Raw genomic sequence first — 21,717 nt, 5'->3', positions numbered from 1 at the left:
AGGAAAGTATTACTCTTTGAAGTGAGGCTATATTTACAAATTTTATTATTTTTTATCCCAAAAATACATATAAATGAAAACCTGCTCTTCAAATGCAGGGAGGCCTTTGCCTATAATGTAGTATTACATTGACATCACAAAACATTCTCATATGAAAATCAGTATGCAGCTCTTTCACACACCACTTTATATACATATATATACACACCCACACACACAATATATGTAAGTAGTTACGACTTTTCTACTTACACACATTCCTCTGGTGGAAAATTAGGAAACTGGGCAATTTCCATGCTTTCTAGCCTTGAGAAGGTAAATACAACCTCTCTTAATGTTCTTTAAAAGGATGAAACATGTAAACTACACAGTCTCCTTTAGACACATACACACGTTGTTAGAATAAAGCAAGGACCCTGCCACATAAAGGACAGTGTGTTTCTTAAAGAAAGCAGAAAGGAGATCACATTTGAATAAAAATGCAAAGTTGAAGAACAGATAAGATGAACAAAATTGTTATGTACATGCTCCATGGAGAAATCAGAATTCTTCCACAGGAAACAGATCCACGACCCACTTCAGCCTCTCATGACATTACATCAGTGCCCTCTGGCAGTAGCCATGATGTTCCCGGACAGTTGTTTGCTTAAGCAGGCTCCATAAAGAATCTGTTTAAGTCCAACAGTCGACAATGAGGTCATGTGGTAGACTCCCACCCCCCAAAAACGAAGTGCAAAGTCAACTTCTGTGACTCAAGAGCTCAACCAGTCAAAGCTTTGGTATATACTGGAGGCTGTTTTGGCGATAACCAAAGCTTAGGAAGATTCTCTGTTCAGGGGTCTGCCCCAAAAACAAAAACACAAACAAACCCGGTCCACAAAGCTTAACAGCTATATAAATAAAGGAACTGTACAAAGAGAACAAACCACAGTTTCCCTTTAACCAAGGGCTTATAGTTTCCTAGGCAGCAGTTCTGAAAGCACCAACTAAAGCCACAACGCTTCTACTAAAACATGGTGTGTTGGTGAGACTATTCTCAAAACAAATGCCCAGAGGCATGTGGCTGATGTGCCAGAGAGAAAGGTCAGTCGAACAGAAGTCAGTGTTCTTACACTGCAACATAAGCTGGCAGCAACAGAGGAAAGACTTAAGGCAATAAGAGGCGTTACGGAGAGCACCACGGTGCTCCGTGAGTCAATCCCAAAGCCTTCGCACAAAGAAAAGGTCGCTAAGAGTCTGGGTTGTTTCCTAGTTTGCTAGCTGTCAGACACTTCCTCCTCCTCCTCGTCATCTTCATCTTCTTTCCTGTCTACTTCAGAGGTGTCAGAGGACTCATGAAGCAGAACATACTCTCTGCTGCTGAACCCAAATTTAAGGACATCCTTTTCCTTCAGTTCGTAGTATCTCTGCGGCTCAATGCGCTTGTTGTTCAAAAACGTCCCATTGCCCGAGCCAAGGTCGATGATGTAGGGCTTCACTCTGCGGCCGACCGTCCCATCGGCACGGGTGTACTCCACAAGCCTGGCAGAGACAAAGGGGAGAGAGAGCTGAGCAAACTGCCTCAGAGCATCCACCTCTCTGCCAACACAGCCTGCATGAGGCAGACCTGGCTTGAGCACAGGTCAAGTTCAAACTCTAGGAAATCAAGGGTAAGGCATGACCTGGAAATTGGGAGCAAGTTAAATATACTTAGTAGAAACGGTGAGAACTGGTCGCTGGTGGGGGAGCGGGGAGTTCACGGCAGATCAGAAGCTTAAAACGCAGGATCCAAAGGCCTCTTGCTATGGTTAAGAAAATACATTTTTTGTGTTGTTTATCATCAATATAATGCTTCTTTCACCTATATTTCAATATAATTTAGCTCCTGTCCCAGTGGGAATAAAGGAGTAGATCTGGACTTCAGAGTCACGGGAGCTGGATTCAAGCCAGAATTCTACTATGGTGATCATTGATTTGCTGAGCTTCAGTCTTCTCATCTGTCAAATGGGGATGTTAACACTTGTCCTATCCTCCTCACGGATCAAACAATAACAGACGTACTAGGCAAACTGTCAAGATACAGATTCAGCTAACACACGTGCCAGGCATTCTCAGTTATATTTCCATTTAACCCTCATAAGAGCCCCATGAGGTGGGTAGAAACTGAGGCCCAGAGTGGCTCGTGCCCCAGGTCAAACACCTGGTAAGTGGCAGTGGCGGGATTCAGAATCTGGATTTCTGACACCAAGTTCACTGCTCTTATGCAGATGTAAGTGATTATTCAAGGGGCAGTTGGGTTAATAAGAATACTTAAGACTAATAGTAGACACGGGGGGTAGGGGATTCTTCTGCACGCACATGCACACAAACCTCAGTCATCCTAACTGAGACATTCAGCTTCCTGTTTGCACTTCAGTTTCTTTCTGCAAATGTAACTCACCGATACTGAAAGACTGCGTGCTGCTTTGAACAAGAAGGATGATCGATTGGAATGTCTGCAATGCGGCGGTGTCGGCCCAGGAGGTAAGCGCTCTGTCGATGGATGTACATGACTGGAAGCACCTCATCATTTTTAAAGGGGTAGAGACGCCACCGTTTTTTTGGGATACGTGCTTCTGGGGGCTCGCTATATTTAATGACTACGCCCCGGAAAGTGTTGGTGTCCTCGAGAAGCGCCCCCGAAAGTTCAAAGCTTGGCTTTTCTTTAACAGGCACCTCTTTGTCTTTGTTGTTGCCACTAGGTCGAGGAACCAACTCCTGAGACTCAAGACCACCAGCACTGACTTCATTCTTCTGGCGATGCTCCCGCCGCCGGGCGTTATGAAACTCCCGCTCTGCTTCCTGAGCCTGAAGGTTCTGAGGGTCTCGATCCCGTCCCTGAGCCGGCCCACTCCCAGGCCTCTCGTTCGAGGTTCTCCTCTGGTGGGAGTGGCCCCTGTGTCTGTCTCGGTCGCTGTTCCTAGCTCGCCTGTGTTCCTGTCCTGAAGGTTCCCGGTGTGGCCGGTCCTCCCGGCCTCTCCGGGGATGATCCTCACGTTCCTGAAATTCAAAGAGACTCAGTCAACTAAAGGCAGTCCACGATCTATGAACAAGCTGCGTTCAAAAAGTCGTTTGTAATGTGGACTTTGGCATTCAGAGCAAAACGTCCCACAGAAACAAGGTCATCAGTGGTGGTTATGTTCCCTTGCAAGGCCACGCAGTCTAGATACCCCATGCTGCTGCCCAACCAGAGCTCTGACTGTGCAAGCCCGTGTGCTGAGCCCTAGAAACAAGCGCCTACAGGCAAACTTGGAAGCACAGACAGAAAACAGAAGTAACAAAGAGAGTTAAGCAGTCATGTATGAGACCAATATGCAAAGAAAAAAGCTAGCTGTCTCTTATGCCCAAAGTGAAAGTGTAACAGGAGTTTTAAAAGAGCTCATCTCGACAGTAACAAAAACTATTCACTACCTACGAATACACTTAAGAAATATGCAGGACATATAAGAAGAAACCTGTGAAAATGTACTAATAGTTACTTTTTAAAGATCTGACAAAATGGAAAAATAGACCATGGTTTCAATACTGAAAAAGACAGCACTGAAAATTAGCCTGGTAGAAAATGTTTGCAACATATAACATATATTAATATATCAATAAGAAAATAAATCAATAAGAAAAACAATCCAACAGAAAAATGAGCAAAGGATCTTCAAAAGCAGTTTTCAGAAGGAATAAATATCTAATGAACACACGAAATAAATTTATCCTTAATAACCAAAGCATCAGAGTTCAAGAGGGAGCCCAGGACACTATGCGCAAGGCCGCCCTTTCTGGAAAGGGGTACAGAGGGAACACTGAGCACTGGGACTGAGACACCCTCCCCCACCAAGCCTTCTCCTTGACATGCCAGGGGTCAAGTGGGGGCCTGCTTGCTCCGAGCAGGACTCAGTTTTCCTAGATTTCCTAGTCTGCAAAGACAAGCATCCAGAGGGAGCCTCAGACCCCCATCCCTCCTACTGTCAGATATTCACAAGCTTGCCACCACCATCTGCCTTGAGTTCACCAGGACTAATCTCATTATACCCTTTATCCCTGATTAGAGGAGTCACTATAAGAAGCCACAGACTCCAGCCATCACCCCCACCTCCTTTGTATTCTAATCTCCATACGGCATTGTACATCCACTATTGTCCCCAAATCCCACCCTACTTCAACTCCTGAAACCATTTTATGAGGCCCCCTGGAATGGAAAGCTCAGTGAAATCTACATCCTTAACGTTGTCTCTGTGCGTTCCCTTCCCCTGTGCTCTGACAGAACGCTCTCTGCCCTAGCACACTGCTGCCCTGCAGCTCTCTCAGCGGGAGCAGTTTTTTCCCCAGACTCCCCCAGCCCCCATCATCTCTGGGTCTGGACATAAGGCAGGCATCCTCCTTCCTTCTCACTGCCAGTTCTAAAATACTCCCCAAGCTCTCCTCTCTCCCTAGAAAACCCCAGCTCTCAATCACCCCTAAGACCATTATGACCCATTACTTTCATTTCCCTCAATCATGTCCCCTCACTTCTTGCCAATTGTACTTCTAGCTCAAGTCACTCTCTCCAACATTACTCTTGGTGATTTCAGTAACACATAGGTGGCCCTTACTGTGCTGGCCTCTCTGTCCTTTGAATTCCTCTCTTCCAGGGATGTTATTTGTCTCCTCCCTTCACCTCAACCACTCACTCCCACACTTATGCTCAGACCTTTTTGTTTCTAGTAACTGCAACCCCTCTCTAATTTCAGTCTCAAGCAATCCTCTTTCTGGCCCCCTTTCCAGCCCATATTTCCCCAATTCTCACAATCCTTATCCCAATAAAACATCCAAGCCTTTGATCCGACTACCTTTGCACAGTCCCTCACCCTCTTGCAGGCCTCTCTCCCTTCCTGTCTAATTTAAGTTTCACGGTCAAGCGGCATGACTGCTCCCTTGCAGACACATTCAAATCCCTTGCCCCTATGCCATTTTGTTGCACGCTCCTGGCAAAACCACAATGAGAATGAAGCAAATAAAAATGCCTGGAGCAAAAAAACACCATTCTGACTGGTCCCATGACACCCAGCAACCACCCTACATTCCCCGATCCATTCATTCTCCCAGTTTCACCCCTTCTCTCTCCTCAAATCTCCTACATGGTCTCCCCATTCCTTATTCACTCAGTCAGAAGTGAGTGACACCTCCCCACCTACCAGTACCTACACCCATATACTCTGCCTTCCTTTCCCGTCACCTTGAGTGAACTAACTGTGCGTCTATCTAAAGCTAATTCCTACACTGGCAGCTCGATCCCATCCCCTCTCATCGAGAGTCTCCCTTCTCTACTGGATCATTCCCATCAGCACAGGAATCTGCTCTTCTCTAGACTCCATTTCCCAAGGCAGCCTCTACTCTATACCTTCACTCCTCTTTGCAGTAAAACTCCTCAAAAGAGTTAGGTTTTTTTAAACCAGCCTCCAATTCTTCTCCCATCTTCTTTTGAACCCACCAGTTAAGTTTCACTCTTATTACTCCACTAAAATTGCCGGTCAAGGTCACCAATGACTTCTACATCACTAAACCCAACAGCCAATTCTCAGTCTTCATTTTAAATAAGCGTATGCCAAGCAAAATGAGTAAAAACTATGGAGAGAAAATGACAAACTAAATAATCAGATAACACAAAATAACCAAGATTCCAATATACTCTCTCAATCATTGCTAAGTCAAGTGGGATACTACATATAACATGGCTTTTTTTAAACTAAAATCTTTGTATGGAATACATATAAACACACACGCACACACACACACACCCCAAAACATAAAGGAAAAGAAGAGAACATAAGTATAATAGAGCCTTGAAGTAGAAATATCAAACTATTAAAATGGTTACCTCTGGGGAGTGAGGTGATTCTTTGTTTGGGGGTAGGGGTGCGATGTGGGGGATAATGAGAGGAGTAACCATATACTACACACACCATACTCTCACTTTTTATTTTACATACTTCCGTGTTATCACAATGAGCATGCAATCAATCAATCTTTTTAAGCGGCAATGCGGGGGTGGAGAAGAGAACACCTGCCAGCACAAGTCATGCTTCAGTCAGAGGCTGCGTGCACTCCTACGATCCACGTGAAAGTCACTTCATTTCAACTGCCTGTCAAGCCCTTTTGCTTGAGAGCCATTTCCAAGTTTCTAGCTAATTAATACACAGAAATCAGCGTTTAAAGACATAATTTGGGGTCAGGAGGGAAGTTAGCAAACCAAAACACTTTAAAATAATAATAATCACAGAAAAGTTCCATGCTAAAGGCCCCAGGAGTCATTGTAAAATGCTGATTTAGAAACCAGAGGAAAACAGCTGCAAGTTGTACATAAACAAACAAACAACTCCAAGTGGTCTGAGATGCTCAATCTGGGTGCTGTGGTTCCAGGGGGTGAATTCTGAGATAGCCAAAGCAGTGCCTGACCAACTCATGTGACAGACCCTCAAGACTGTCTGGCTTTACATCTTCAAGGTAGTAGAAAGTTGGCCTACAGTCTCTCAAATTCATAGGAAAATCCCTTTTCTTAAAGCCAGTGTCTCTGTTGGCATTTTGAAACACAGCTGTTAGTGCCAGAGAGTCAATTCCAACTCCTAGCAACCCTGTGGACAGCAGAGCGTAACCCTGCTTGGTCTTTTTGTGCCATCCTCTCACTTTCCGGCACTGTATCAGACAATGCTCCACTGCTATTCGTAGGTTTCCATAGCCAGTTTTTTTCAGAAGTGGGTGGCCAGGTCCTTCTTCCTGTCTTAGTCTGGAAGCTCCACTGAACCTGTGCACCATGGGTGACCCTGCTGGTATTTGTAACATAAGAGTTTCTTTAAAAAGAAGTCTGAATGCTTGTCTCTCAAGACTGAGGACAAGGCAAGGGTGTCTGCTCTCACCACTCTTATTGAACACAGTGCTGGAAGTCCCAGCCAGTGCAACAAGGAAGGAAATAAAATGCATACGGATTGTAAAGAAGAAATAAAACTGTCCCTAGTTGCAGATATGACTCTATGCAGAAAATCCTGAGTAATCTACAAAAAATCTCCTAGAATAAATGAGTTCGTAAGGTCAAAGAATATAAGATAAACACATGAAAATCAATTCTATTTCTATATACTAGCAATGAACATGTGGATAGCGAAATTTAAAATATCAATTATAATCATTCCAAAAAAACCCAACCAAACGAGTGTAAGTCTTAGAAAACACGTCCAGGAAAACTACAAATGCTGATGAAAGAAATCAAAGATCTAAATAAACGGAGACACACAGTGTTCACGGAGTGGAAGACTCAACATAATCAGAAAGCCAATTCTCTCCAAAATTCAGGTTTAACACAATTCCTACCAAAATTCTAGCAAGGTTTTTTTTTTTAAATAGATACAGACAAGATTGCTCTAAAACAATTTTAAAAAAGAAGAAAGTGAGAAAAATCAGTCTATCTGATTTAAGACAACTTATATAGCCAGAGTAATCAAGATTGTGTGGTATCGGCAGAATGACAGACAGATCAATGGAACAGAACAGAGAACCCAGAAATAAACCCACACACACGCCCAAACGATTCCTGACAAAGAAGCAAAAGCAATTCAAGCAAGGAAAAATGGTGCTGGAGCAAGTGGATATTCAGAAGCCAAAAAATAAACTTCGACCTAAGGCTCATGAGGTTTAGCCCAACGAACTCAAATAGATCATGGACTTAAAAGTAAAACTTTAAGGAAAAAACATATCTTCGGGATCTAGGGCAGCGAGGCAAAAAGTTCTTAGACATGACACCAAAAAGCACAGTCCAGAAAAGGAAAAAGGGATAAGCTGGACTTCATCAAAATTAAAAAACTTTTGCTCTGAGAAAAACCCTGTTAAGAGAATAAAAAGACAAGGTACAGACTGGAATAAAATATTTACAAACCACACACCCAAAAAGGCCTAGTACCTGGACTCTACAAAGAACTCTTAATCCAACTAGAAAACAGGCAAAAGACACGAAGACACATTTCCTCTGAGAGGATACACACATGGCAAATAAGCACAGGACAAGATGTTCAACCACAATAACCACCAGGGAAATGCAAATTAAAGTCACAATGAGATAGCACTACACACCTATCAGAACGGCTAATAAAAAACAGTGCCAATACTAATGCTAGTGAGGATGCAGAGAAATTGGATCATTCATGCATTCCAGGTGGGAATGTAAAAGGTATAGCCACTGTTATGGATCAAATTCTCTATGTTCCACAAAATTCCTATGTTGAATCCCAACCCCCAAACCTCAGAATATAACCATTGTTTGGAGATAAGGTCTTTAAAGGACTGATGAAGTTAAAATGAGAGTGAGGGCCTAGTCCAGTGTGACTGGTGTCCTTAGAAGAGGAGGAAGAGACCCCAGGGACATGAGCACACAGACGGAAGGCTGTGTGAGGACACACAGGAGGAGAGAGGAGAAGGAGAGAGGCCTCAGGGGGAACCAAATCTGCTGACACCGTGGTCTTCGACTGCCAGTCTCTGAAACTGTGAGAAATAAGTTTCTGTTGTTTAAGGCATCCAATCTGCGGTATTTGTTATGGAAATCCTTGCAAACTAATACAGCCTCTCTGGAAAACAGGTTGGCAAGTTCTTAAAAAAATTAAATATGCAACTACCAGATGATCCAGCAATTGCACTTCTGGACATTTATTCCAGAGAAATGAAAACTTATGTTCACACAAAAACCTGTACACAAATGTTTATGTAGCAGCCTTACGCATAACAGTGAAAACCGGGCAACAACTCAGATGTTTGTTAATTCACAAACTGTTAAATCCATACCATTGAATACCACTCAGCAATAAAAAAGAATGAACACTGATAGATGCAACAACCTGAAAGACTCTCCAAAGAATTGCGCTGAGTAAAAAAAGCCAAACCCTAAGGGTTACCTACTGTATGATTCCATTTACATAACATTCTTGAAGTGACAAAATTATGGAAATGGAGAACAGATTAGAAGCTGCCAAGAGTGGAGGGGTACGGGTGGGAGGGAAGTGGATGTGACTATAAAGGACAACAGGAGAGATCCTTGTGGCGATGGAAGTGTTCTGTGTTGATGTCAATATTCTGGTTTGATATTGTACTATACTTCGGTAAGATGTTACCATTGTAGAAACAGGGTGAAGAGTACACTTCTGTATGATTTCTTACAACTGCGTGTGAATTGACAACTACCTCAAAACAAAAAGCAAGCAGAAAAAAAAAATACCTAAAACCAGTTTTTAGAAAAGCCCACTGCAGGTACAGGTACACGACACTCCAGCTAGGAGGGGAAGAGGCTCCAGATTCGGACCCAGTATCAAAACATCTCAATCCACTTACCTGCTTCACTTTGACCATTGAGTGGTGAGGGCTTCGGCTTCTCTTACTCCGAGGAGACTTGCTTCTTCTCCCTGAGGACTTGTTTTTCTTTTTGGCTGGGGACCTTTTCAGAGCATGGGACACACAGGATTTTATCTCAATTTCCCTTCCCCCTTATAAATTAGCTGCAAGTATCAGGCTCACCTGCTAACACCAACACCACATTTGTGAAGGTCTCTGCTGACACACCAAGGGGGCAGGAGCTCCCCTTGCCTAGTCCTACCAGCTCCTTTGAGTTCCAGACCCACACATAGAACTGCTTACTGAACCTTCTTGCTTAGAGAACATAGCTTGATTTCCACCCCTCAAAAACCTTTCCTCTCTCAGTCTCTGCCATCTTGGTAACAGGCATCACCATCCACCCTGGTCCTCAAGCCAAACCTGTAAGTCGCCCTTGACTCTTTTTTTTCCTCACCACCAACAACCACCCGCTACTCTTTCCCCCATAACCACATACAATCCATCAGCAAGTTCTCTGGCTCCATCTCCTCCCTCTCCCACCTCATTCCCACCACTCTGCTTGATCACTACTTTTTTTTTTCCTATTTCTGGAACGATCACAATTAATTCCACTTCAGGTTCTTTGCACGTGTTGTTTCCTATGCCTAGATCTTTACAAGGCTGGATTATTCTTATCATTCAGGTCTCAGCTCAAATGGCTCCTATTCAAAGAGGCCTTCTCCCACTTCCCTCCAGTCTCTCACTATCACATGAATGTTTTAACCTATCCCTAATATCTATCACTAACGCAAACGATTTTCTTTGCTTGCTATTTTGTCTCAGGGCTAGACGTCACCTTCGCTAGGGTAAAGGCCATCTACCTTGTTCACCCTTGCGGCCCCTAGTCTTCAGCACATTATAGCACTCAGTAAAACTATGCTGAATGAATGAATAAATGAACGAGTCTAGCAAGAGACAATTTTTTTTTCAAGAATTTCTACCAGGTAGATTGCCTAGGCCCTCGATGTGAAAATCTTTTGGAGCAGATGATTGAAAAGACAGGCAGATGGGGAAAATCTTTCATTTCAACTTAAAATGATCAGTGCGACCCGCTGGGCCATACTCAGCGAAGTGCTGGGCACACAGAGAGGAAGGGGCGGATCCTGCCCTTTAGGCGCTTAAGGCCCCGCTATAACACCAGTGACAGGTGCCGGAGGAAACCTTTCACCCAAGCACGAGCGGGTCACTTCCACCGCCCTCCGATGAAGTCCAAGCTGCCGCGCCCAGCATCCAGGCGTGTTTCTGACGCTAGCCCTGTCCTCCCTTCTCAACGAGCCCGACCCAAGGTCCACCCCGGGCTGCTTCCCACTTACCGGCTACCTCCCCGGGCTCGGTTCCCGCGGTGACCAGGGCGGCCCGGCTCGCCGGCCGGCGGGGACGGGCTCCCACCGGCGGAGTCCGGACGGCGGTGGGCGGGAGGCGCGGCTTCCGGGCTCAGGCGCTCCTGCTTCACCACCACTGCCGCCGCCGCCGCCACCACGTCCCCGTCCCGGTGCCGTCGTCGGCTCCCCCGTTCCCGCTCGCTCTTCACCTCCTTCATGCTGAGATATAGGCTGAACTAAGCGAAGAGAGATCCGTTGCGCTCCTCTGGCTGAAGGAAGTGACGCGTTTAACCCCTGGACTTCCGCTTCCGTGGTGCGCGCTCTCCCAGAAACCCTCGCGGCGGAGGGGCTGAACACGTGACCATGACGCAGTAGTGGGCGGGGCCGTAGGGAGCTGTCTCCGTGGCGGGAGTTTTAGGTTTCAAAAGCAAACTTCTGGGAAAAAGCTACTCTCTAGGCTGCTTCTTGCCGCGTTGTTAGTAATTACTAAACACTGAGACACCCGAAATGCCCAGTAGTAGGAAACTGTTTACCGAACCGATGGATGTTATGTCGCCATTCGCAATGCTATTTACGAACTCTGTATGACAAACGGAAAAAACCCTGACTTGTTAAACGGAAGAAGCAGGATACAAAATTGTGCGCAAACTGGTTTCATTCACGTTTAGAAATACGTTTAGGAAAGAAGAGAAGCAAATGCAATCCTAGATGGTAGCCTGTGGGCAGATCATAGGTATTTCCCTTCTATTCCTGAACTTTCTGTTATGTTGTCATTTCTCCATCTAATTCAAAACAAATACTTTTTAAAACCTGGGAATCCCAGATGCCTTCCTCCGGGACTTTTCCCCAACCTTTCACTGAGGAGTCAGATGACTCCCATTTTGCAGGTGACAAAATCAGAGGTCGGAGAAGGTGATCTGCCGCCTCATTCAACCTGTGAGCTAGACGCAGCGCAGGGACTCGAACCCGTGTTCTCCCAGTTTCCAAGACTACGGAGGCGACCCGGGGAGCAGGAGGCCTGACAAGTTAAGCACCGGAAAAGCTGTGCAGAAACTCGCGCGCCGCTGGCCCCGCCCCACCGCGAAGCCCCGCCCAGGCCATGAGGCTGGGAGAGGAGGTTTCCATGGTGACGGCAAACAAGGCCGGGACCGGAGGGGCAGCAGCTGGGCTACTCCTCTCGCCGCCGCCATGATCCCCCCCGCGGACTCACTGCTCAAGTATGACACGCCGGTGTTGGTGAGCCGGAACACGGAGAAACGGAGTCCCAAAGTAAGGACGGGTCTCAAGGGGCGGGGGAGCCGCGAAACTCCGATGGGGAAAGAGATCCCCTCGTTGAGGATCGGGAGTCTGAGGATCGGGAGTCTCGAGGGACAGAGACTGGGAGTAAAGGGAATTGGGCCGGGGGAAGGAGAGTGTGAGAGCGTTAGAAGAAGCCCAGATGTTGGGTGACCCCCGAGGGCAGAGTTATATTGGGGAAGGAGGTCACAGGGAGATGAATGGGGCTCTTTTTCATGGTGGATGGGTCCCAAATAGATCTGGTAGTGATTGCTCCATCACTAGAGGTGTGAAAGCAGAGGCTTGAGCACCTGTACCAGAAATATCCGTTCAAGGAGATACAAGCATTGGGTTGCTGTGGGATCAGAGACTCTTTATGGCCTCCTTCAGCTCTGAGGCATAACTTGTGCTGAGAAGATGGATGGGGAAAGGGAACTGGGAATAGGTGAGGGTGTGTAGGAGACTTGGAGCAATCTAGAAGGCCAGAATGTGTGGAACTGAGTGTCTGAATCACCTCCTGCCCTGACTTGTCCCTTCTTCTCAGGCTCGGCCACTGAAAGTCAGCCCCCAGCAGCCTGGACCCTCAGGTCCAGTCCCACAGCCACCAAAGACCAAGCTCGCAGCTTCCTGTGTCCCGGATCCTACAAAGCAGGCAGAAGAAATCTTGAATGCCATCCTGCCCCCAAGGTAACAAAGCAGGAACACTGGCTGGGAGAAGGCCTTTGCATCCCACAGCTTGGGAATGTGGGGAGAGGCAGTCTGTCTCTGTTCCTGGCTGGAGTTTCCTGCCAGCATCCCCGAGCTCCTAGAGCGTGCAGATGGCTGGATGCTGGGAGGGTGGGTCGAGCCCTCTTCTCTATCCATCCTCATTTCCTGAGTGCTCACGCCCAGGCTTATGGCTTTAAAGCCCATCTGTATGTTGATGGCTCCCAAATGTGCATTTCCAGCCCCATCCTCTCCCCTAAACTCCAGACCCGTATGTTCTATTGCTTCCTCATTACCTTCATGAAGATGTCTAACAGACATCTCAAACTCAACATGTCCGCGATAAATCACAATTTCTTCCTCCTCCAACCTGCTCATCCCCAATCTTCTCCTTTTTACGAGGGGTTCGGGCACCTTTCTTTCTTTTCTTTTTTTTTTTCTAAAGAAGATTTGCCCTGAGCTAATATTCACTGCCAATCTTTCTCTTTTTGTATGTGAGCCACCACCACAGCATGGCTGCTGACCAGATGAGCAGTGTAGGTCCACACCCAGGAAGCGAACCTGGGCCGCCAAAGTGGAGCACACTGAACTTAACTGCTAGGCTACTGGGGCTGGCTCAGGCCACCTTTCATTCCTTTTGGTCTCTCATGGCACATGTCCTATCCTTCATCAAATTCTTTTGGCTCCACCTTCAAATTATATTCCAAATTCAACCACTTTTCACCACCTCTGTCTCCACCATCTTGTTCCTAGTCATTCTTTGTCACTGGCATTACTGCAATGGCCTCCCATCTGAAAACCCTGCTTCCACTCTTTGCTCCTTCAATCCATTCTCCACACAGCTCTGAAATCATAAGTCCGATCATGCCAGTCTTCTGCCAGAAACTCTTTAACGGCCTCCCAGCTCACTCAGACTAAAATCCAAAGTCCTTACAGTGCCTAGGAGACCTGGCACGATCTGGCCCCTGATAGACCCGGGACCTTACGTTGTTTTCCTCCTTGCTCACTGTGCTAGTGCCACAGGGACCTCTGCTGGCTGTTTCTGAAACACTTCCACCACTCTTCCATCTCAGGGCCTTGGTACTGGCTGTTCTCACTGCTGAGGATACTCTTCCCCTGATAGCCACCTGGTTCTCTTCGTTTCTTCACTCAGGTCTTGCTCAAATGTCATTTCCTCAAGGAGGCCTTCCTTGAGAAGCCATATGAAAGAGCGCCTTCTCCTTTCTTCACCATCCCCTTCCCCTGCTTCTTTCTTCTGCAGCGACATTCATCACTATGTGGCATGCCTTTTCTGTTTTTATGTAGTAAGCTGATAGCACAGTTTTTAAAGCTATGATGGAAAGGAGAAACAGTAAAAGAGGGACTGCGATTTCCTCTGAGATGGAGGTCGAAGGAGGGGGGATTTTTCAATTGATGCCCTCCCACCAATGCATGGAAATTCTCTCCCCACGTAGCGGTTCTGCCCTCAGACTCCCTCCTCATGATTCTGGAACCTGGCCATGCCTCTGACACAAGGTTCACTATGGGGAGGCCCATAGAGGCACACGCCTTCAAGAACCTCCGTACTCCCCAGTATATGCATTCGCCTCTTTCTGGCTGGCACAAGATTTGTGGTGCCTTGTGTGTCCCCCCCAAGAAGTCGGTGGGGGAATTCCCACTGTCCCTTCTGTTCAGATCAAGCAGCAACGACCATATATCTGTCCTCACCATGTTAGGAGGGTAAGATCTGGAACATGGGTGATGATTTCATGGAGGGCTGTGGGAGAGTGGAGATGGCCCAGCCCCAAGGTAGGGGCCCTGTGGAGGCAGCATAGTGGGTGTGGCCTTGGAACCACACGCTCCCCAAGGAAGAGAGAAGGATGGAGGATTCTGGTGGGTTGAGGACAGAGCTGCCCCTCACTCCTCTCAGGCAGAGGGCTCAAAGGGCCATCTCTGCTCATGTCTCGAGGACCCTCTCTGGTCAATGGGTTTCTCTCAGCCTGGCTGTGTCTGTGCCGCAGGGAGTGGGTGGAAGATACGCAGCTATGGATCCAGCAGGTGTCCAGCACCCCCAGCACCCGGATGGATGTGGTGCATCTCCAGGAACAGCTGGACCTGAAGCTGCAGCAGCGGCAGGCCCGGGAGACTGGCATCTGCCCTGTCCGCCGGGAGCTCTACTCACAGTGTTTCGGTGAGTGGCCCGGGGGTGGGGTACGGTACAGTTCCGCCTCCTTCCCTTCCTCTTCGGCACAGACCCAAGCCCTGAGTATCCCCGAGCCACAGCCCACCCCATCCTGGAATCATCTGGTTCCTCCCTCTCTGCCCCCCCAGGAAGTGCTCCCTGCACCCCCTACCCCCTCCAGCCGCGCCTCTCCTACCAGTCCCTCTCTTACCAGTCCCAGTATCTCTGACAACCTGGTCCCTCACCCCTTAGCAGTTGTTTGGAGTAAGATGAGAACTGCCATTGTAAATCTTTGTTTTTTCAGAGACTTCTATAATAAGCATGTGTTAATTTTTTTATTAGAAAAATGTTCTATATTTATATCCATCTATCAACATTCGGCCCTTGGTCAAGAAAAAGATTTCAGGGTAATTTGTTGTTAAGCGACAGACACAAGGGATTTAAGGTTTCACTCCACAAGTGCTGGTGTCAGATGGCTATCCCTTGGCCCAATCTCACTGGCCGGTGTGGACGCCGACATGCAAATCACCTCCAAACCCTGAGGCAGCTGCTGGGTCTAGCAGCTCCCTTCAGTCTGCGTATGATTATGGTTGGCCCTCCAGGTCAGCATTTATGGAGGAGATGGGTGGGCAAGCTCTAGATGCTACTGTTTCCAGCCCCAAACAGTCCAGCCAAGGGGGCCCATAGGATTTCCCAGCCACCATCTTCGAGTTGAAAAAGTCAGATTTCTTTGAATGGTACCCAGTTGCTGACTGAGGACGGAAGAGAAGGGTCCCCGGCTGCAAACAGACCTGGGACTCTTGCCTGCCTCTGCTCTGGCCATGCCGGGCTTGCCGACTGCCTGTTCTCCCAAGTGTCAAGTTCAGAGCAGTGGCTGTATGGCAAGGCTCCTGGGGCCATTCAAGGCTCCTCCTTGAGGCCTGTCTCCAAGTGAGGAGGACACCCCCTAGGCCCTTCCCAGTGGGAAGGGTGGTTTGCAGTAGACATGGTGGATTTCCCTCCTGTCTGTCTTCTCTGACCTCACTGTGTATGTATGTTCACTGGAAGATGAGCTGATCCGGGAGGTCACCATCAACTGCGCGGAGAGAGGGCTGCTGCTGCTGCGGGTCCGGGACGAGATCCGCATGACCATCGCTGCCTACCAGACCTTGTATGAGAGCAGCGTGGCGTTTGGCATGAGGAAGGCGCTGCAGGCCGAACAGGGGAAGTCAGACATGGAGAGGAAAGTGAGTGGGGTTTATCACGAGACTTTGGGCCTCTGTGACTCTTCTGTCAATCTCGGGGCCACATGGTTGTCATTCCAGCACTCAAGTCTGGCCTCCTGGGGTGCTCTCCCACGACCTCAGTGAGGACCCCAGGGCTCAGAGTGTAACAGCCAACCCTGGTCATGGCCGAGTTCTCTCCTCTTGGACATGCCATGCCAGTCACTGATCTCCCACTGGGTGGCAGTACAGACCCTGGCAATGTCTTGGGTTGGACAGCTGTGTCCCAAGAACCCTCCACCCAGGCACTCGCATCACTCTGCCACTTGGTGACATCCCAGGATGACTTGGGGTTCTGTCCTCAGATTACAGAATTGGAAACGGAGAAGAGAGATTTGGAGAGGCAAGTGAACGAGCAGAAGGCAAAATGTGAGGCCACCGAGAAGCGGGAGACTGAGAGGAGGCAGGTGGAGGAGAAGAAGCACAACGAGGAGATTCAGTTCCTAAAGCGGACGAATCAGCAGCTAAAGGTAGTCGATGCGCAGGCCCAGGTGGAGGTGCTTCCACACGCCCGCCCCCAGCCAGGCAGGCCCGGCACTTGGGTCCTTTCCCTACAGAGGACTTCTAGATACCGTGTCCACATGCACTGGAGTAGAGGAAGCTGACTCTTTTACGGGGTGGGGGGGAGGTGGGAGTTCATTACCCAGATTCTCCGTCCATCTGGCTCTGGAGAGGGTCTCTATTCTCAGCTCTGAATCCCCGTGACATGGCGGCCCGGCTCTCCAGTGGAGTTTTTTTTTCTCTTGGAGGAAAGTTGCCCATCCTTTAGGAGAGGTGGATATGGCAAAAAGCGGAACTTCTCTCCCGTCATGGCTGATGTTCTGGAGCCTTCCTAGAGGGCTGGATCTCTTCAGCGGGGCCTCATAGGAGTGCTTTCCCCGGGCAGTCCCTCCGAGGCACAGCTTTTGGGGCGCCCAGGGAAGGCCGTTTGAGAGGGAAGAACTATTTCAGATCGGGAACCTTCCCCAGGTGTGCGGTGAAAGGAAGTTGCTATAGGTGTTTGTCCCTTTTGCTGGTGGTATTTTATCCAGTTGATCTGAAGGGAGGGAGGGGACTCGTCAAAAGGACTGGGCAGAGGGCCGGGCCTCTCAGACTCCAGGCTCTCTGGTCCAAAGCTTCTCAAAGGCTGGGCCCTAGACCAGCATCATCCTCATCACGTGGCAACTTCTAGAAATACAAATTCTCGGGCCCACCCCAATCTACTAAATCAGAAAGTTTGGGCTGGGGTCCAACAGTCTGTTTCTAACCAGGTCTCGGTGATTCTGATGCTTGCTGAAGTTTGAGAACCACTGCTCTAGATATGTGGCCTGTTGACACTTAGTGGCTTTCTCCCAGAAGGGGCGCCCCGCCCCCCCACATGTCTTATCTCCCTCTCCTCCCTAGTCTCATAGAACGCTTACATTCTTGCAATTGGCAGGCTTGTTGGCGCTATAAGCCAAGAGGGCCGGGCATTTGAGATAAAGAAGGGCTTGGATTAACGGCTGGTGAAGGATGACATAGATTTTCTTGTTGCTGAGAAGTTTAACAAAAACAAAGAAAAGCTAGAAACATTCACAGCCAGATGTGAATCTGTTTACTTAGCAGCCCCTGAAGCTGCCTCCCTTATCTTCCATGTTCCTTTATCACAAGCCCAAGTTCCTCAGTTCTTCCTATAGTACTGGCAGCAAGAGCAAAGCAGAACAACTTGGCATCTTTCAAACATTTATAAGCAACCCTGTAATCCCCAGGGTGAACGACTGTTTAGAAGTGAGTGATTTTTATTGGCTCAAAGCTGTACTGCAAATAAAGCAGTGTTTGCAACCCCCAGGATAGACCTACTTAAAGATCTGTCCACACACCATGATGGTAAATTATTTCACTGGCTGTCAGAGGAGCAGAGTAAATAACTCCCAAGCGTCTTAAGCTTTACATACAAGATGGACAGCTCCCTACTCACCGGTAGCAATTTTCTCTAATTGGGTGTCAAGTTGTCTCAGTCGCTGCAAATTTGCTGTTTCCCAAACCTCTTGTCCCAGCACAGAGCTCCCGGGATCCCAAACCAGAGAGCCAAATGTTTAACTCAGCGGACGTGTTCAGGCCTGAAATCTGAGCCATGAAAAACCACTATTTCAACAAGTTTTATTCAATTTCCTTTTCAGTGCTTTATGTTATACACTGAGCCATTATTGTACGGAAACCAGGACAGCTCTGCTTTCTCATAATGTAGCAAGACTGTATGCCAAGCCAGAACCAGCTAATCTAGAAAATATGGAGTTGGGAATGAAAGGAAAGAACACTTGGAGTGGCAGCATTTAGATTATCCTTCCCAGAGGCTTTTATCACCTCTCAGCTATTTGCATTAGGCTGCAAGTTTCAAATATTAACAGAGTTTGTTTTGTTTTTCAGGCCCAACTGGAAGGCATTATTGCACCAAAGAAGTGATAATTTCCACATGGGTCTCAGCAAGCACCACCGCCCCATCATAAGCCCTCTGTAATAAAAAGCTAGTTTCCTGAGTGAACAAGCTGCCCCCCTCCCCTGATCACCACCTACCTGTCTGTCAGAAGTCACGCCATTGCCCCAGTGCCTTGAAACACCTCAGCTCTGGCTGGCAGGCTCTTCGTTTGGCAGTGGAAGGTGGTGTAGCCCAGGTAGTCTCAGTATGTGGCTTCCTCGCCCACCCTGGGATTTGCCAACTCAGATAGGAAGACTTAGAATTCACCCCTTTCTGCTTCATCCCTCAGGTGAAGCAGCTGCTCTCTCAGCATCACTCCACACCGTCCCTGGTTTCTGGCCAAATGAAGCTGCTCCTCTCCCCGGCATTTTTGGTCTACAATTCATCTTGCACCTTAACTTGGGCTTCTCAGGCCCGTCTTTCCCTTATCTGCTGTCTCTTCATCGCCCCCACTCCAATGCAGTTCTAGTAACTCATTTTGGAGCTTTGGTTTTATACTGTATCATCTTGTCCCCACCTGCCAAGTCAACCGGACCCCCTCCTCAGTTTCAGACTGCCTGGGTGAGGAAGCAATGGCAGAGTCAAACCCGTGGCTTTTGAGAAAGTCAGTGTTTGCTGCAAAGGAGTCCCAGTGTCCAGTGTGAGCTGCCTGCACCTCAGCTCCTCCTCCACCACTCATGTGGTCACCTTATTCTGCAGAAAGTCAAACCCCAACCACTACCCCTCGACTAGCTATGTTTAATCAACTGGAGAGGCACCCAAAACTCAAATGCAGTTCCAATGGTTGCAGCTGGGCTACGGCCTGTGGACAACTGCACTTTACTGTTCCTCTTAGGTTAGACTCAAAGTGTAGAGGCTCGGGACTCTTCTGGTTTTGTAGACCCAGAATATGAATTAGCGACATAAACCTTTAATCCAGGGCAGACCAGGGTGGGCTAGGGCGACAAGCTGGGTGACTTCCATCATTCAGCCACATCTCACAAGAACATACCTAGGAAGAAGGCTCTAACAGCCCCACCAGGTGGAACGCCTCAAGGGCTCAGTACCCCCAGGAGGCACGAAGAAGGACTCCGTTCCCCTCTGAGGGGACCTTACCTGACATCTGCCCTGTTAGGGCTTTGAGGCTCCCTGAAGAACTGCAGTCTGACGAGAGCTGTGCTCCACCAAGTCAGACATGCCCCAGACACTCAAACCTCAGCTTGAAGTCAGCGCTTTCACCCCCACCCAGGTGTCCTGAGAAATTCTGAGACTCCACTAACATGACCTGTCTGTGCTGTCATTTCACGGAGAAGAACTCTGTTCCCTGAGATGCGCTCGTTCCACGACTCCTTGACAGTAAAGCAATTACATCCTAAATGGTTCCACTTAACAGACTCAAGGGAGGATAGCAGAAGCTGCTGGAGCTGCTTCTTATTTTAAAGCCCAGGCCACGTACACTACATCCTTGAAGTTTTCTTTTTACAGTTCTGTTCCCAATGGCTTCTGTTCCAAATTGCTAACTACAAGTACAAAAGAAATACCAGATTTCCCCTTTTATAGACCTCATCCCTGTTTCTGTCAGACATTTACAGGACAGTAACACTGGAACTAAGAGTTAATTTAAGTGTTGGACGTGCCAACGGACTCCATCACTGAACTCCTTGGGGGTGAGCGGGCTTTATCTTTATTTTCGCTAGCACAGGGGAAGAGTTTTGACTGTCAAACCTCAGAACAAATGCATTATGGCCTTAGAAATGCCAACTGGGCATGAAGAAACAACACAATTTCTAACTGCATATTTTTGTATAATTTAATAAACTTTTTAAACATTACTGCTTCTGTTTGGATTTTTTGTGTTTGTGTTTCTGCCCCTCTGAGTCATTGGTCTTCTTTTTGTTCCTGTTCCTGTTCTTCACGTTGTGTGTCTCATAGTAGCGTACACCAACTTTTCTAGACTGTTGCTGCCGGGCTGCTCGCCTCCGCTGCGAAAGATGGGGGAGAAAAAAGAAGACAAAAAACCAATCAAACACAGAGTCATAAGCCAGGCCCCCGTTTCTCTGTGCTGCATTCCTCAGGCTGCTTCCACAACTACTGGAGACAGTGCTAGCCACAGACCCAAGTGCTCTTCCACTGTGACCTGCGACCACTCCAAGTTACAGATCGTCACTTGGTCCAACCCTCATCCATGGCCTGAATCCTTTCTGCAGCATTCCTGACAAGTGGTCCTCCATTCTAAGGCTGAACACTGCCGACAGACTCCTCACCTCCCGAGAGGGCCACTCCAGCTCTGAAGGACACAGTTAGAAAGCTGAGCTTCGCAGAGGGCAGCGACCTGTCCGCCTAAACAGCTCAGCTCACCATGTGTCATTTCCCTGGGGCCACCTCGAGGACAGCAGTCAGGAACTCCTCCAACATGACTTCCTCCAGTGGGCCAGCTCCTGATCCTACTGCACTGGCCTCAACCAGGTCACTTAGAACTGGGGTCACTGGAATCCACTCCAGACCATTAGTTTCAGAAAGAGCGCGTCTTAAGAACTGCGTTTCTCCTCTTTACGTTCTACACCCGGGTGACATTTAAGACCAAAAACACATACTTCCTTCGATGTAAGCGTCCTGCGAGTTTTATTTGAACGTTCCTCTTCCGTCTGTGCCTTCCTCTTCTTTCCCTTTTTGGTAGGTGCTGGAAACGATACATGAACACACAGAAGAGAAAGAGAAGTTTTCTATTTAAAATGTGTCTATGAACCCTACGGTGGGAATGAGCCTATGTGCTGGGGAAGAGGGCGAGCGTGGGCGGAGCGCGGCAAGGGAAGCGCCGAGTAAAGCAGGGGGCTGGGAGGGCGCCGGACCAGGCAGGGCCTCGTGGGCCACAGCGGGGTGTGCATTTAGGTCAGGAAAACACGCTCGATATAGAACCTGTCAGTCCAACAGGGTAAAGGATAAGCACAAGAACCACCTCGCCACCACCCCCCTCCCCACGACAAAAAATTGGTCTGTGGATCCACCCTTGGATTATGAGGTTAATAATGTACTCTTTTCAGAGGAAGTTTCCTGAATTACCCATTTAAACCCAAGAAGTGTACAGAATGAAAAGTGGATCATCCAGTTTGTATGATAAATAGTATGTGGAACCAGGGTAACCGGCGAAGTATGATAAATACCCATGTGGATGATAGTACA

General features: G+C 48.0%; 3 protein-coding genes across 3 annotated transcripts in view; 1 reads left to right on the top strand and 2 right to left on the bottom strand.

The window, feature by feature from the left end:
• Positions 1 to 28: 28 nt before the first annotated feature.
• SNIP1 (Smad nuclear interacting protein 1) lies at positions 29 to 11,033 on the bottom strand. Its single transcript, XM_014840157.3, has 4 exons — positions 10,713 to 11,033; positions 9,361 to 9,463; positions 2,420 to 3,018; positions 29 to 1,521 (listed from the first exon to the last, which is right to left on the bottom strand). The coding sequence occupies exons 1-4, from the start codon at positions 10,937 to 10,939 to the stop codon at positions 1,257 to 1,259; spliced, it is 1,194 nt and encodes a 397-aa protein (XP_014695643.1). The 5' UTR covers positions 10,940 to 11,033; the 3' UTR covers positions 29 to 1,256.
• A 799-nt stretch (positions 11,034 to 11,832) lies between these two features.
• DNALI1 (dynein axonemal light intermediate chain 1) lies at positions 11,833 to 20,369 on the top strand. Its single transcript, XM_014840159.3, has 6 exons — positions 11,833 to 11,990; positions 12,541 to 12,683; positions 14,702 to 14,871; positions 15,910 to 16,088; positions 16,430 to 16,594; positions 18,510 to 20,369. The coding sequence occupies exons 1-6, from the start codon at positions 11,910 to 11,912 to the stop codon at positions 18,543 to 18,545; spliced, it is 774 nt and encodes a 257-aa protein (XP_014695645.2). The 5' UTR covers positions 11,833 to 11,909; the 3' UTR covers positions 18,546 to 20,369.
• GNL2 (G protein nucleolar 2) overlaps positions 20,334 to 21,717 on the bottom strand; it is a 23,069-nt gene continuing 21,685 nt past the window's right edge. Inside the window, exons 15-16 of the mRNA XM_014840158.3 lie at positions 21,132 to 21,217; positions 20,334 to 20,519 (exon numbers count right to left, since the gene is read on the bottom strand). Coding sequence (XP_014695644.2) covers positions 20,367 to 20,519; positions 21,132 to 21,217 — 239 coding nt within the window. The 3' untranslated portion in view covers positions 20,334 to 20,366. The remainder of the gene's footprint in view (positions 20,520 to 21,131; positions 21,218 to 21,717) is intronic.

Source organism: Equus asinus, chromosome 5 (assembly GCF_041296235.1).
Source record: "Equus asinus isolate D_3611 breed Donkey chromosome 5, EquAss-T2T_v2, whole genome shotgun sequence".
NCBI classification, from domain to species: domain Eukaryota; kingdom Metazoa; phylum Chordata; class Mammalia; order Perissodactyla; family Equidae; genus Equus; species Equus asinus.
Note: the sequence above shows the minus strand (reverse complement) of the source record. Positions and strands in the feature narration are given on the sequence as shown.

What these genes read in the sequence shown, in the direction of transcription:
- SNIP1 (XM_014840157.3), bottom strand. Translation starts at nt 10,939, where the DNA reads ATGAAGGAGGTGAAGAGCGAGCGGGAACGGGGGAGCCGACGACGGCAC. An exon ending in CAATGGTCAAAGTGAAGCAG is followed by an intron (nt 3,019 to 9,360) that starts GTAAGTGGATTG and finishes TTTGAATTTCAG; the next exon opens with GAACGTGAGGATCATCCCCG. An exon ending in CACGCAGTCTTTCAGTATCG is followed by an intron (nt 1,522 to 2,419) that starts GTGAGTTACATT and finishes TGTCTCTGCCAG; the next exon opens with GCTTGTGGAGTACACCCGTG.
- DNALI1 (XM_014840159.3), top strand. Translation starts at nt 11,910, where the DNA reads ATGATCCCCCCCGCGGACTCACTGCTCAAGTATGACACGCCGGTGTTG. An exon ending in AATGCCATCCTGCCCCCAAG is followed by an intron (nt 12,684 to 14,701) that starts GTAACAAAGCAG and finishes TCTGTGCCGCAG; the next exon opens with GGAGTGGGTGGAAGATACGC. An exon ending in GGACGAATCAGCAGCTAAAG is followed by an intron (nt 16,595 to 18,509) that starts GTAGTCGATGCG and finishes TTTGTTTTTCAG; the next exon opens with GCCCAACTGGAAGGCATTAT.